At 38.3% G+C, this 15,265-nt stretch overlaps 1 protein-coding gene across 1 annotated transcript; it reads left to right on the forward strand.

Moving 5' to 3' along the window:
* The first annotated feature begins 589 nt into the window (after positions 1-589).
* On the forward strand, positions 590-14,528 carry ccm2l (CCM2 like scaffold protein). The gene is made up of 10 exons (XM_056250011.1): positions 590-758; positions 4,945-5,112; positions 5,184-5,267; positions 5,366-5,549; positions 6,074-6,693; positions 8,125-8,254; positions 9,188-9,251; positions 9,609-9,759; positions 12,392-12,530; positions 14,239-14,528. The coding sequence occupies exons 1-10, from the start codon at positions 729-731 to the stop codon at positions 14,517-14,519; spliced, it is 1,851 nt and encodes a 616-aa protein (XP_056105986.1). The 5' UTR covers positions 590-728; the 3' UTR covers positions 14,520-14,528.
* Positions 14,529-15,265: the final 737 nt, after the last annotated feature.

Below are 15,265 nucleotides of genomic sequence, written 5' to 3' on the forward strand. Positions count from 1 at the left end.
AATTGAACTCTTTATGCTGTTCAGGGTCTTGTGATAAATTAAACCCAGTCATAGTAAAGTTCTTTAGACACAAGCCACTTTTTGATATTTTAGTCAAACACATTTTACATAATGTTATTCGGCATTGTTTTGGGTCACATTGAAGTGCGTCCACAGTGCTGACATGTTCACCTGTTTGCTTATCCATGTTGAGTGCACAAAATAAATGCAAACATTCAAAACTTGACATCAGTGAAGTAAGTGACCCTTCAAAACCATTTCGACCAAAACCGAAAACACATTTTTTTTGCTGCTGAAATGTTGGAGAATCACTAGTTTTCTTTCTTTTGCTACTTGCAGCCGTTTTTTGTTGTCTCAAGTCTATTGCTAATTTGTTTCTTAGCACTGTTGCAGAAAACACATTATGGTTAACAATAAGGGTCAGAGAGAGGGTGAAAAATGGTTAAAAAACCAAAAATATGACTCTTAACACTCTTTGTGTGTGTGCGTGTGTGTGCAACCCCATTTTGTGTACTGTATGAGTATGTGTTATCAGTACTTTGAGAGTGGAAGTGCTGAGGATTTTAGATCAGACTCTCTGGTGGAGTTTCCTGTCCAGCAGGAAGAGTGTTTCCTGCCCAGTCCTGCCTGGCTCCAGAGGGCTGAGAGGAGATTGGGCCTGTCCTAAACAGAAACACACACACACACACACACACTCTTGGACACAGCTAGCCATCGGGCTGGTCAATATGGACTATGAGCCCAAGCGAGCCAAGAAGGTAAGCTGTTTTGTCACATTATACATTGAAACTAGGTGGATATGTATTTAGGAATATTTGTTTGTTGCCAAGTATGTTGCGTATTCTATGTGAACCTGATCATGTAACAACTTATGTTTACATTTACATGTAGCCTACTGTGTGTGTACCACATCACATGATATGCTAAAATTCCCATGTATGATGATAACTGTGCCAGTAATGCTGTTTGCTGTGGTGTTTGCAAAACCCGACAACTCATTTGGAATTTCATTTCTTATATGCATGTACATTGATAGAGGCCTATAGTTTGTTGATGAAGAACATATGAAGATTAAGATTTTACTTCTTTACAAGTAAATTACCAGACACTTCTATCAAAAGTAAATTACAGCGCACTAATTGCAGGGACAATCAGATCGTAACCTTCCCTTCTCCATCCCTAATCTTTATCTGCTATGCCACACAAATGTTTTCATATTCATGTACACAAATTAATTTTCAGTTTCTCTCGCATTCAATCATTACTGTGGTTTGTCTCTTCAGTGACAGTCTTAACCTTCTATTGTACAGTTTTGCGTCCACGCATGGGTTTTTTCTTCATCAAGACTCCGTATCTGACTGAGTACAGATTTGATGCTCAAGAAATAATTCATACTTTTGAATTATATTGTTTAATTTTCTCTCACACACATCAACTCAATAATTACATTTTACATTTGTATCTTTCATTGTTTCATATAAGGTGCAGAGCTTAGCATTCTTCTAGCATTTAAAGTGCTGATTGCATGAGGCAACAAAATTCCTCCAAAATATTTACAAATATTTATATTGACTGTGTTCTATTTAAGTAGAAAAAAAACCCAAAGGTATCATAATGTGTACCAGAGAGAGTTTAATTACTATATGGCAATATGCAGTGTGCTGCATACCAATTCTTCTGAGGTTATGTTTCCAGAGATTGCAGTGCTGAGCCACATCTCAGTTTAAAGCGTCGTCTCAGAGGACTGAAGCTTGCTGGTATAACTGTCCTAGGCCAGTAAGAGCTGTGTGTGTAAACCTCACTCCCCTGATCTCAAGAGGCGCTCTAGCGACTGATGCTGTGGTCTTTAGCGTCCTTGTTAGTGCGCCTGCCTCCCACGCCAGAGACCCCAGTTCGAATCCCGCCTGGAGCGGGTCAAGTTGGACCGGTTGCACTGGCAGCAGGACAAACTTAAACTCAAGAGATTTCCTGCTACTGCATCCATATGCAACATCATCAGTACCATCCTGCGCTGATCACATCAGGAAAAAAAATACTAAAGTTTGAGGATTTTGGAACATTTGAAACAAAGATATATTGTAGCATGAAATGAATAACAAATATTTTAGCTTCTGCTCTATTTCTGGACCACTAATTAGATCGCAAATCCTCTGAGCCATGGGACACTACAGTATAAGAAGGCCAATTAAAGATTTATATTATCTTCAAAGGGTTCGCTTATTTTGTATTTCTGTGAAAAAAATCATTGTAGCTGAAGTTATTTTGTATTGCCTTCTCTTAACCCTCTGGGGTCCAAGGTGTTTTTGGGGTCCTTGAGATGTTTTGACATACTCTGACATTTGTGCTTTTTTCAGTTGCTTATAAACATATTACTGGCAAAGGTGTAATTACACTCTATTTAGCACACACAGGGCTACCATAATGTGTTATCAACATGTATGTACATTTTTGTATTTTTGAGAGAATATTGTTTATGCGTGGTTATTGAAAAAACTAAAACTTAAAGTTTCTGAAATAAGGCCACAAAACACATACTAAATATGTGTCCACAAGACTTTTGACTAATGGATGTTGTGGCCTAGAGTTTTTTCTTCAAAATGATCTGAAAATCATCCTGCCTTATCATTCACATAACACAATAGATTGGTTTAAATTTAAAAATGACACTTTTTGTTTGGAAAGGCAATATGCGCAGGGGTGTGACCTGCTGTGATTCAAACCTGAGAAGACAATGGGCCCGCATAATGAGCGCATAATGGGGCTGCATACTAATGACCCTTTCATTCAGGTGTGTCACTGAGCCACAAGAATGCAATGACTATATATATATATATATATATATATATATATATATATATGCCTATATAATACAAAATTGGTTCACAGTTCCAATTATTTATTTATTTTTCAAATTGTGCTTGCAAATTGTATAATATCAAATGTAAAACTGTATAGTAATTGTGCAGTTAATTATCATACTGTTTTTACAGAAAGTTTGGGAATGTATCCCAAATGTGTCACTAATAAAACACAATACAAATAATTTAAAGAGGAGGCTTATATTGAGCTTTTAAGATTTACCTAAGATTTATTTATATGTAGCCTACATATATTTTTGCTATTTTAATAAAAAGGTTACAATTACAACAACAATTAAAATTTTAACTATATTTCAAATGTAATCTTTCTTTGTATTATATACTAAAGTATACATTTTATCATACATATTTCACAGTTGCGGATTAATTAGTTTGAATATAGCTTACAATCGAACAAATACTATAATAACATCTTAGCAAACAAGCTTATTTGATGTGGCAGTATTTTACAGTAAAAACGACATCTTGTCTTTCATATGTAACATATCGTTTTTATGATTAGGACATATAAATGTTAATTTGCAGTTTAATCCGTTGCTTATACAAAAATATTTTATTTCAACATATTTCAGTCGATTTTTACTCATCTCAGTATTGGAATATAGTTAGGTAAAAGCTGTTCATTCATTCACACACACACAAAAACGCGATTCAAACAGTCTTTTTGTTTACAGACACTATTCCATATCGCGATTAGCACAAAGCACTTGAAAATAAAGAATGTACCTATTTCCTCGGCTGGATCCGTTGCTCCTCCAAATGAAACTACCTGTAGCCTACTTCTGAGGTAATTTTTTCCAGGATTATTATTAAGATAGTACTATTATTCCTCACAGCGTTGTAAATCTGAGTCTCTTTCGGTGGGTTATCCAGCTGATGTGGGCGTGGATCGCCTCAGAGCATTTGTGTTTGAATAGAGCGCGCGCTCCGTGGGCGTGGTCAAATTAACTTTAATGAGCTGAGACGAGAACGACTATCATCTCTCTCTTTTCGTACAGATTACATAAAATGAGAAATTTTTTTTTAATATAAATTACTTCATTTAAAAGAAGATAATTCAGGCTTCATGCCTGTGTGCCTGTATAACTGTTTGACTGAGTATTTGCAGAGTTACAGATGATTTTTCGGACGCGTTTCAGAATGGACTTCACTGACAGAGAGAACGCAGAACGCGCATCATGTTTATTTTTCTTTATTAGGCGAAAAGCACAACACTTTGTTTTTATTATGAGGTTCCACAAAAAAAATACAAACTTAACAGGATCGAATGATGTACAACACTTATATGTAAGATCAAAATTAACAGAGTAATTTGAGTCTCTTTTGCACTGATAAGGAAAAAAGTGAGCTGGTATCGCCGGCGAGACCGCCGAGCCCAGAGAGTTCTCTTAAACGGAATGCGTTTTAACTAACACACTGAAAGCAGTGAGGATGATTGATAAGCCCCATTAGATTACACACCGTTACCGGCAGGATGTGATTGATTCACAGCTTTACACATTCCTTACATATTTGACTCTTTTCCTCACACGCATAAACACGCACCTAGCCTACTGTATAAATCTGCAGGTTGTCAGTAGGACATGTTGTCTCTAATCTGTCTTCCACGTCGAACAGCTGTCTCGCTGATGATGTCACAGTTGGAGAAGCAGGCTGATGTGTGTGTTACATCATCATAAAAGCAGATTTAAACAGGCTTTCACAAACTGACGTCAAGCAAGTGAACTGAAATTATACACACTGTGAAGACTTTTTGTGCATGCATGCTCATATTCTGAATTATTTCAAATCTGAAAAGGGTCGTGCTACTAAAACAAAGCTTATATTTCTAAAATAGTGCAATATATGGACTTTTTACTAAGAATATACAGTGTTTATTTTGTACTTTGCTTTGGATATGGAAACCTGTTTCTGCCTGAGAGTAAAAAAAAATATAAAGGAACTCATGCTATGGGCTATTGCAACTTTATATCTCACACTTGTTATTTTTCCCCTCATAATTACACCTTTTATCTCTCGTTGTCACTTTACATCTTGCTTTCCTCTATCCAATCTCTTCTCTCAGGGATTTGTGTCTCCGATAAAGCGTCTGGTGTTCCCTAAATCTAGCCGGCGACAGGCGGACAAAGGCAGCGTGTACCGTAGACCCCTTCACACTGTCCCCCTCTATCCACCCGACTACCTCATCCACCCAGAGAGACTCATCTACGATTATGTGGAGAAGGAAGTCAAGGTTAGTCTGAAAATTCAAACAGAACTCATTCACATAAGACTTTTGTGGATATTTGCAATTGTTACCAACAGTTCCTGGGACACCTGACATGGGTGTCATGTTCCCTGAACCCATCGAGCAGAGACGAGCTGCTTCAGCTTCTGGACACAGCCAGGGTAAGAGCAATTCCTCAAACGAGAGTCATTGTAATGTTGTTTTTAGATTCAGAAGATGGCTTAAATTATGCATTCAGTCTCTCTCTTTCCGTCCATAGAAGCTGAGGGTTTTGCCTCTGAAGACCAGTGTGGAACAGGACTCTATTCTCAGTCTGTCTGCTCGCTGTCTGCTGCTTACCTGGAGAGACAATGAAAAACTGCTGCTGAGAATCCCCACACATGAAATCGCCGCAGCCTCCTACCTGCGGGATGATGCACTGCACCTACTGGTGCTCAAAACTGGTCAGTAGGAAGGTCAGGAAGGATCTACATGTAACATACCGGAGTTTACCCTGGTTACTGTCTTTTCTGTTTTAGTAAATATTTGTAGTAAGAAAAAATGAATGCATATACATTTGTAAATGTCTATGTTTCTTTAGTAGAGTAGATTGCAACAACAGCAGTCTTTGTACTTAATTTGACATTCATTACATACAGTACATTGCATATTTCTAATTTACCTTTATTTATTTATTTGAAGCAGATACATATGGGAATGTAATATCAAAGTCTGAGACACAAAGCAAAGTTTAAGGCCTTGGTGCTAACAACGCCAAGGTCATGGGTTTGATTCCCAGGGAAAGCATTAACTTATAAAAACGATACCTTGAATGTAAGTCACTTTGGATTAAAGCATCTGTCAAATGAATACATTTAAATGTAAGTGAGACATTTAAGTGGTAAGTGGTTTGAATTTCCAAGGTAGCTTTTGAAATAAATAATATCCAGGATGGGAGGGATCTTCATTAATGTATTTGTCTTCTCAGGTCTGAATGTGGACACTGTACTGGCTGTTAACAGTCTGGAGAACAGGCCCACTGGTCTGGAGAGCCGCAGACAAACTATAAGCAACACTGACCCAAGGCCTGCAGGGGGCACCATGGAGCGCCGCCACACCATCTGTGGTGTGGACTGGAAGCTCTCTTCCCGCCATGAGCCCAAACAGGGTAGTGCGGGTGGAGGAGGTGGGACTGGGGGCGGAGGAGGAGGCGGCGGTGGTGATGGTGGAAGCCTGGAACGGAAGCGCGTGAGCGGGAGTTGGGAGCGTAGGCAGACCCGGAAGCCGTGCGGAGGTAGCTGGGAGAAACGGCCAGTGAGTGGCAGTTGGGACCGGAGGCCTGTAGGGGGCAGCTGGGAGCGTCGGGGAGGTGGTGGGGTGGTAGGAGGTAGCTGGGAGAAGAGGCATGGGACTGGAGCTAAACCAGGTGGAAGCTGGGAACGGAAACACACGCCAGGTGGGAGCTGGGAACGCAGGCAGGCTTGCACGGGAAGCTGGGAGAGGGGAAAGTCCTATGGCAGCTGGGAGAGGAGGAACCATAATCCTCTGGAGCCCATGCCATGCCCTGATGCCTACTGCAACCTCATCATACTGGCTGTGGAAAACAGGGTGAGGTTAATGAGCCATTTGGATGAATGGATGGATGGATAGATTATTAAGCAATACTTGTGGATGGATTAATAAGCAATGGATGTGCATTGATAAATGGGTTAAAAATCCATTAATATGGATGGATGGATGGATGGATGGATGGAAATGTTAAAAAGGGATGGATGGATGGATGGATGGATGGATGGATGGATGGATGGATGGATGGATGGAAGGAAGGGTTAGCAATAAATGTCTGGATGAAAGGATATAAGTCAGCGATGGGTTAAAATCCATTAATATGGATGGATGAGTTAATATGTAGTGGGTGGGTAGATGGAGGACAGGGTTAAAGGGATGGGTGGATGGAAAGGTTAAAAAGTGATGGATGGATGGATGGATGGATGGATGGGTTAACAAGAAATGCCTGGATGGAAATGAGGGATGGGTTAAAATTCCATTAATGTGGATGGATGAATGGATAAATGGATGGGATGAATTAATATCTTGTGGGTGTGTAGATGGATAGATGGAGGTCAGGGTTAATAATGGATGGGTGGATGGAAGGGTTAACATGAGATGTCTGGATGGAAGTGAGGGATGGGTTAAAACTCCATTAATGTGGATGGATGAATGGATAAATGGATGGGATGAATTAATATGTTGTGGGTGTGTAGATGGATAGATGGAGGTCAGGGTTAATAATGGATGGGTGGATGGAAGGGTTAACATGAGATGTCTGGATGGAAGTGAGGGATGGGTTAAAACTCCATTAATGTGGATGGATGAATGGATAAATGGATGGGATGAATTAATATGTTGTGGGTGTGTAGATGGATAGATGGAGGTCAGGGTTAATAATGGATGGGTGGATGGAAGGGTTAACATGAGATGTCTGGATGGAAGTGAGGGATGGGTTAAATGCCATTAATGTGGATAGATGGATGCATGGATGGTCAACACAAGCTTTCAAACCTTGTTTTTGTGGCACTTGGATAAATACGTAATTGCTTTTGTATATATTTAAGATGATTATGAAGAATGACTTCCTCTAAGTCCTCATCAGTGTGTGTCAGCATCAGGAATAAGAATGCTCCGCTGAGCTGTAGCTGTGCTTTTGCTGACGAGATGAGTTGTGTCAGCTGTGATGTAAACGGTGCGCTCAGAGTAGACTCCCCTGTGATGTAATGCCCAGACTTATGTAACAGCATGCTGTGTCAGTGATCTGTGCGCCTCTGTGTGTGCCTGCGGACATTAATATGGATGGGATTGTGTTGACCCACATTACAGTCTGGCTGCATTTGTGGGTGTGCAATATATGCATCTGTGTGAGACAGAAACGCAGAAATGTGAAAGCATATAAAAGTTGTATGTGGCTGGATCCCTGTTTAGCATTAGAAAATTGACTTTCTCTTTATTTGATTCTTGTATTGATCACCTATACACACACAGGATTCTGCAGAGGAGTACTGCGCCCTCATCTGTCAAATGTTTCAGATCATCTATGGACATCAAACCATTGAATGTGTCGACAGGGCGGGATATCACTACACCATGCCTGACCGCTATTGGCTGCAGAGGAGTGAGTGACAAGCGTTTTTAGCCTTTCATCAGGGGCACAGGCCTCATCAAAAAAGTGTGCCCATATTTTGATATTTTTTAAATCCTGTTTTGGATATAAATGGATATAAATTGTCCTTAACTGCAATATAGAGTTGTTCAGAAGCTCGTGTCCTAGTAAAAAGGGTCTAGCGACACCCTACATTAATCCCAGTTGTAAACTATTGATCTAAATCAAGGATTTTCAAACTTGTTGATGCCAAGATCCCATAAAAATGATGATCCCTGTGAGGGACACCTTCCTTAAAAAAAACATCAATTATGAATGAAGACAACATTATTACTAAAAGAAATACTTGGATTTTTAAAGCAAAATATTATCTGGAAAATATTTTATTTACTTCTATCTTTTCTGCTCAATATTAAATCATAATATGATAAAATTCTGTAAATGTGTTCAAAAAATGATTGTTAAATATTTTGCTCAGTCAAAGTTCTCGTAAATCTGACTTTTCTCAGAATTGTGAGATATAAACTCACAATTGCAACACTTTGAAAAATAATATTTTAACAACATATGGTTTTTGCATTGCTTTAGTCAGTATAATGTAATTTAAGTTGAAATGACTTAAACATCCAAGTTGACTTGATTGTACTTACAAATTTAAGGTAGCAACTTTTTTTTTAATGAAATTACAAAGTCCAAATGGCGAGATTTGGACTCACAATCTGGAGGAAAAAAAGTCCAAATTGTGAAATATAAACATAAACATAAACAATTGTGAAATATAAGACAAAAAAAGACCTTTTAATTTAAAAAAAAATTACCTGTATTTTAATCTGTGCCGGAAACAAGCGTCCATATACTGCATGTCTACACTGCTCTAACCAATAAAATGTTTTGCAGTGTAGTTTCAGTTGTCTCTTAAAAATTCTCCATCAATTCTTGTCCAAGGTGACAGCTGCCTTTCTGACATGACATATGGCTATGACACAGACTTCAGCTGCTGCAGTTCATAGTGAGTGTCTGTTTGTGCCTTATAATCTCGCAAAATCTGTTTATGAATTATCATTACATTCTTGCACTCTTTTAGGTTGTACATTTTGATTTTATTAATTGCCTTCTCAGTTACTAGCAGCTCAAACGATATTATAAAATGACGACCTTGTCTACCATTGTTCGGACAAACAGGTAGTCCCATCACACCCATTTTTTGATTGACTAACATATGCTGCAGTCTGTTTTTTGCCTATTTTTCAAAACCTATTTATATGTATTTGAGGTAGCAGGGGTTGTGTGCAGTGTTCAAAATTGCTTTGAAGCTCTGTCACATCTGACTTCATGAACTGTGCATGTGTGTTATCTCTCCTCACAGTGATGGTTCACAGGAAGCATTTGATCCGTATTATAGTGAGAACTACAGTGAGAGCTCATCTCTCTCCTGCCATGAGTCACGTCGAAGCCTGGCCTCCACACACAGCGACTCTGAGCCCTCTAATGCCAGTCTGCAGGAGTACATGATCATTGTAAGATGCTTACGCACATATAATTGTGTAATTCAGGGACAGTTCTACTAAAAACGAAATGAAAATGCCATCATTTATCCTCCCTTCGCAAACCCCTTAAAACTCATCTTTGATCACCAAAATTACATATTTAAACGTTTTTTTTCCCTTGAAAATCATGCCTTAAAATAGCTTGAATGTAACTTTACACCCTTGCCTCCTTTAGTAAACGTGGTTTTATGAATATGCAAATTAGCCCCGCCTCCACTCATTCACACCAGCTCAGAGATCCACTCGTTGATGATCGCACGTCGATCTGATTGGTTACAAGGTAGTTTGTGACGTCAGAAACACCAGCGATTTCAAACCGCGTTTTTGAGACTGTCTTTGGTTCACTGCAATTTTAAGGAGAAAATACTCCGCAATTGTGTTGACTTATGAATTTGTACATGGTTTGTCTCAACGCATATGAAAAACACCACTTAGACATATAAACAACATTAAAACCTTGATTTTCACACCAGGGGGACTTTAAGGGTCACGCTGTCTACAGGAGAAATCATCATAAAATTTATTCAGAACATTTGTGCTATACATTTCAAGTCTTTTGAAGCCTTTGTGTGAGGAACAGACTGAAATTTAAGTCACATTTAAAACTAACATTTCATTAGCACTTATAATCAAGTTATTATTATTATTACCAATTTATTTTAATTATTAGTTCAGGGGTTTATTAGTTTTACTGTATTAAAACAAGTTTAAAGTAAAGATCTACATCTTCTATTACGTTGAAATTCTTTGGCTGGTGCTATAAAACATAAAATCAAGATGTACAGTGAAATAATATTTCCTAAGGTATAAAGTTAAGGTATAAGGGCCCTACCTTATACCTTATAAACAGGTTCCGTGGTATAGGAAGGTTTAAGGGTGAGTTAAGGGGTAAAGGAAGGGTCAACAGTGTAAAAAGAGATGTAATTACAGAAATTAGTTACAGCTTTAATTACATTCAAGTATTTCTTAAATATTAGTACAATGTAAAAACGTACACAATTAGTGCATTGTATCAAATTATTAATTTAAATGTTACATAGTAGTTAAAGACACCTAATATATGGACCAATGTTTGTTTTTAAGAAGAAGAAGAAAAACATGCAATTCTTGAAACTTTTAAAATCACAGAATCGTTAAAACCAGATTGTACCACCAGTTGTAACTGAGTTATGGTCTGGCAAAGCGTCATAGACAAATCATTTCCAGAGGGGCGTCACCAACGGACGTCGCGGATAGACCTAAACCCAATCAGAGCGATGAAGGAGATGGCGTATGCAGAGCGGCGGAGAAACATTTACGAGTGTGGTTCTTTGCTCGGTTTTTAACTAAAAGGAAACGTTCAAATGGCTTAAAACAGACGTGATAGCTGATTCGAACTAGTGATGTTCGACGGCGGCATCCATCTTTGTAATGTAGGCTACAAAATCTGCTTCAAAATCCCAGCGCTGTCGTCATCGTGTGAAGCCCGCCCCAATGTTTCTGATTGGTGCCGCGATTTCGACGGATTGGAAATGGGCTTGAATGAGCTCTTTGCCAGACTAACTTTCAGAGCAAATCTAAATTTGTCGGAAGTTGTCTGGGTTTTCCCAGGCTAATATACCAATACTCCCAGTCTGAAAACAAGCAACTTTGGGAGGTTGAAATAACCTGAAGATGAGTATATGACAAGCATCATTTTCATTCAGTCCGTCTAATTCGATCCAATGGCGGTATCGATTAGAGGTGAAGGTCACATGCGCGTTCCGTCTCTTCCAATGGCAAAGGGATTTTTAATTAAATACAATACATTTTGTTTTATGTATTAACTCGTTTCATCTGACTCCATAAAATGAAAGTGTTTTTCAATGATATCTGTGCATCTTTAAATATACGTTAATGTTTGACTATTCCTTTTAACTCCAATGAAAATGAAGTCAAAGTCTGTTAGAATAATCAAATATAACAATTTATTATGGCAGGTAAATGTATTATAACAATTCCATAATCAATTGAAAGATAATCAATGCAAATCATCAAATGTTTTAGGATTAGAGAAATAGATGCAAACCCAACATTTACGAACTACATGAGCTACCTCATGGGCTATCTGAAATACAGAAAAAAGCCACGACTCCTTGCTGCATTCCATTAAATAGCCAGAACTTCTTTTCAATGGTAATTTGCATTCAGGTTACACCTTATTTTGGGGGTAGGGGAGAAAGGCCATTTGTCCACCTTTCTTTGTGTGCCAGTTTCTCTAAACTTCTAAAAAAACCTTATTACCTTTTGTTTTACTTATTTGGAATGAGACATCTGAACCAGCCACCCTGTGACCTTTAAAATGATACTAAACACAATAATCATTCACATTAAACCATATATATACTTGTGTGGGGGTTTAGCTGTTACTGGGTGAGAGAATGAAATCAGGTGAGACTGCGTGAGGGGGAGGTCGAATGTTAATTTTCAGCAAGTTCCTTTGTTTCAATAGACCATGTGGTCAGGACAGTTTCTCCAACAAGTTTTACAGTCTTACACCGGGATGAACGATTTATTTCCCTGCAGTTATCCTTAATAATTGTGTCTCTTTGTTGTTCTGTTGTATTGTTTTCTCATCGGTTAGTTGAGGAGCAAGCTGACGCCTCAGGAGATTCAGCAGTTTGCTCTGTTCCTGAGAGAATACAGACTCGGTGCTCCGATAGAGCAGTTCTGCACTGACCTGCTGCAGCTCTATGGAGACTCACGCAAGTTCCTGCTGCTTGGTGAGAAACACACAATACAAAAGTCACCATTCTCTCTCTCTCTCTCTCTCTTTCTCTTTCTTTGCTGCTTTTGAACAATTTGAGTGCCTGTTGTTTAAATTCTCAAGGGGGCTTGTTTGAACGACTGGATTTATTTCATGTTGAGATCCTCTCTTTATACAAGTCGTATTTCAAAAGTCATGATTTGTCAGAACTGGCATTGTATGCAGGGCCTGTGTAATTGCTGTCTGTCTATCATTAGCTCATTAGAGGGATTAGAGTAACATGAAGCCTAATGAATATTCATGAGCACCTGGCTTGCAGCCTTTCCAACAACATCACACTTTCACAGCGTGACAGAATTGCAAAAGTCACTAAAACAACACCAGTCGCTGTGAGAAAAGAAACATGACACAGACTATAAATAGCTCTATGACCACGATTCACAACTATAAATAACTACCATCCCAAATAGATCTGTATCTAATACAGATTTAGAATAGAGTCATTAAATAATTAAAATGAATTGTACAGTATTCTTCCCACTGTGACGCAAACTTGTCCAAGTTGATTAAAAAACCTTGTGGATACGTGAGTTGGTAAAGGATAAAGCAACTCGCAGCAATTGTGTACGACAGGGACACAATTACATAAGACTTACTGAGCCACTTATACCTCATCTATCCTGACACTCAAGCAAAAGGCTGAGTCAGCTTAATACTGGTCTGAATGAGTGTGAGACTGTCCACTCTTTGACTGTAATCACCATTCAGTATTGTTAGTGTTAGTTGCAGCGCTGAATGGAGACATTTCATCACAAACATTTTTGAATGCAGGGGAAAAGCAGTTTAAATGGAATTAGTATGTTTATCTGGTCTAGAGATCTCATAACGTGAAGTGGTTTGTGTGTGTGTGTGTGCGTGTCCTGGTAAACCTTCATTATGGGGATAAAATGTCTCCACAAAGATGTCAATATCTGAAATCCATGTCCTTGTGGGGATATTGTTTGGTCCCTATGAGAAAAACAGCTTATAAATCATACAGAAAGAGGGTTTTTGTTTTGTTTTGTTTTTTAAAAAAAGGTAAATTGCATAAAGTATTCTCTGATGTGTAGGTTTAGGAGTGGGGTTAGTGTAAGAGAATATAAATGTACAGTTTAAAAATCATTATGTCTATGGAAAGTCCACAAAACATGAAAACACAGCATACCATGATACCAATCATTGGCATACCATGATACCAATCACATTATGTGGTAAATTATGAAATGTTTAAATAAAAATAAAATGTATTTATACTAATAAATAATAATTCTAAAAATATTTGTATATTATTTCTAAAAATATGTATACTACTATTCACAAGTCTCTTATGCTCACCCAGGCTGGGATTGTTTGATCAAAATTACAGTAATATTGTGAAAAATGTTGCAACTGTAGTAAAAAAATTTCAGCATTCATTAAAAACAGGAGTTTTTACTGCCAATTTTGATCAATTTAGTGTGTCCTTTCTGAATATATGTATTCATAAAAAAAAAAAAAAATCTTTTTGACCCAAAATGTTTGAATAGTGATTTTTTTATATATATAAAAATTCTTTATAATGTATTTATTTTAACAGTTAACATCTTATAAGACAAATATTCTCAATTATGATCCAACAAATTCCTACTCTCTAAGAATACAGGACTATGGTGCATTCTCACGTATTTCCTCTCCTCTGTAACCAGGCATGAGGCCCTTTATTCCAGACAAGGATGTAGGAGTGTTCGAGACATTTCTGGAAGACATAGGGATCCGAGAGGGTGGGATTTTGACGGACAGTTTTGGCCGGATCAAGCGGAGCATGAGCAACACATCGGCCACAGCAGTCCGTGACTATGATGGCTGGACCCTCCCCTCCGGTTCCCAGGATTTTAACCGCAGAATTGATGACATCACACACAACATTGAGGCTTTGGGATTTGAGGAGGGGAATGGAGACATAGAAGAGGAGGACTATTACCTATGAAACGTACAGAAAGACTTCATACAGTATATATATATATATAATTGGAATTTTATTATGAAACCTTTTAAATAGTTAAACATTTACAGTATATGTGCACTTTATTAGGCCACTAAGTTGCTGTTCATGAAAAAAGTTTTTGCATCAGATTTGCATCTGTAAATCTGCGTATTATTTGCATGCAAGTTTGGTTATGTTCTGCGTGAATGATTTACAAAAGAGCTTCAGTGAGCAAGTGCCACAAAAGAAAACAAGAAATGACATTATTTGGAGAAAAGGTCACTTAGATATAAAAGAAGAAAATGAGAAATATGATGATGATGACAATGATGAAGAGTTTGTTTCCACCCAGTGTACAGTACACAGTAACCTGCTGGAGCCGAAGGGTCAATAGGGCTGATGTCTGCAGGGAGAATAACTCAGCCTTGACATTCTTTCCAGTGACAGTCACCTTGCCACAATCTGATGCCCTTCCCCTCTCTGCCCTCTTATCTGTGCCAACCACAGGCGGTTGATGGGCACTGCGCCCAGCATTAGGGGTTATCAGAATGGCACATACATCTGTCAGGCTAAACGTTTGTTATGTAATGAAACCAGACAGAAGAACAGGGCCACGCAGGGTTTGGATTAAAGTTAAACCTCTTCTCACACCCAAATAATCTTAGTACACAAACCAGCAGGGGACAACTGGGAACACATTTTGTCCCAGGCCCTGTGACAAGGGGTCAACTAATGTCCTCTGTGGAAAA

The sequence above is a fragment of the Rhinichthys klamathensis genome, unplaced genomic scaffold, assembly GCF_029890125.1.
Source record: "Rhinichthys klamathensis goyatoka isolate OS25496 unplaced genomic scaffold, OSU_Roscu_1.1 h1tg000066l_1, whole genome shotgun sequence".
NCBI classification, from domain to species: domain Eukaryota; kingdom Metazoa; phylum Chordata; class Actinopteri; order Cypriniformes; family Leuciscidae; genus Rhinichthys; species Rhinichthys klamathensis.

Excerpts from the sequence above, each read along its gene's own strand:
- ccm2l (XM_056250011.1), top strand. The coding sequence starts at position 729 with ATGGACTATGAGCCCAAGCGAGCCAAGAAG. Across the intron at positions 759-4,944 it reads AGCCCAAGCGAGCCAAGAAG|GGATTTGTGTCTCCGATAAA; the intron begins GTAAGCTGTTTT and ends CTCTTCTCTCAG. Across the intron at positions 5,268-5,365 it reads AGCTTCTGGACACAGCCAGG|AAGCTGAGGGTTTTGCCTCT; the intron begins GTAAGAGCAATT and ends TTCCGTCCATAG.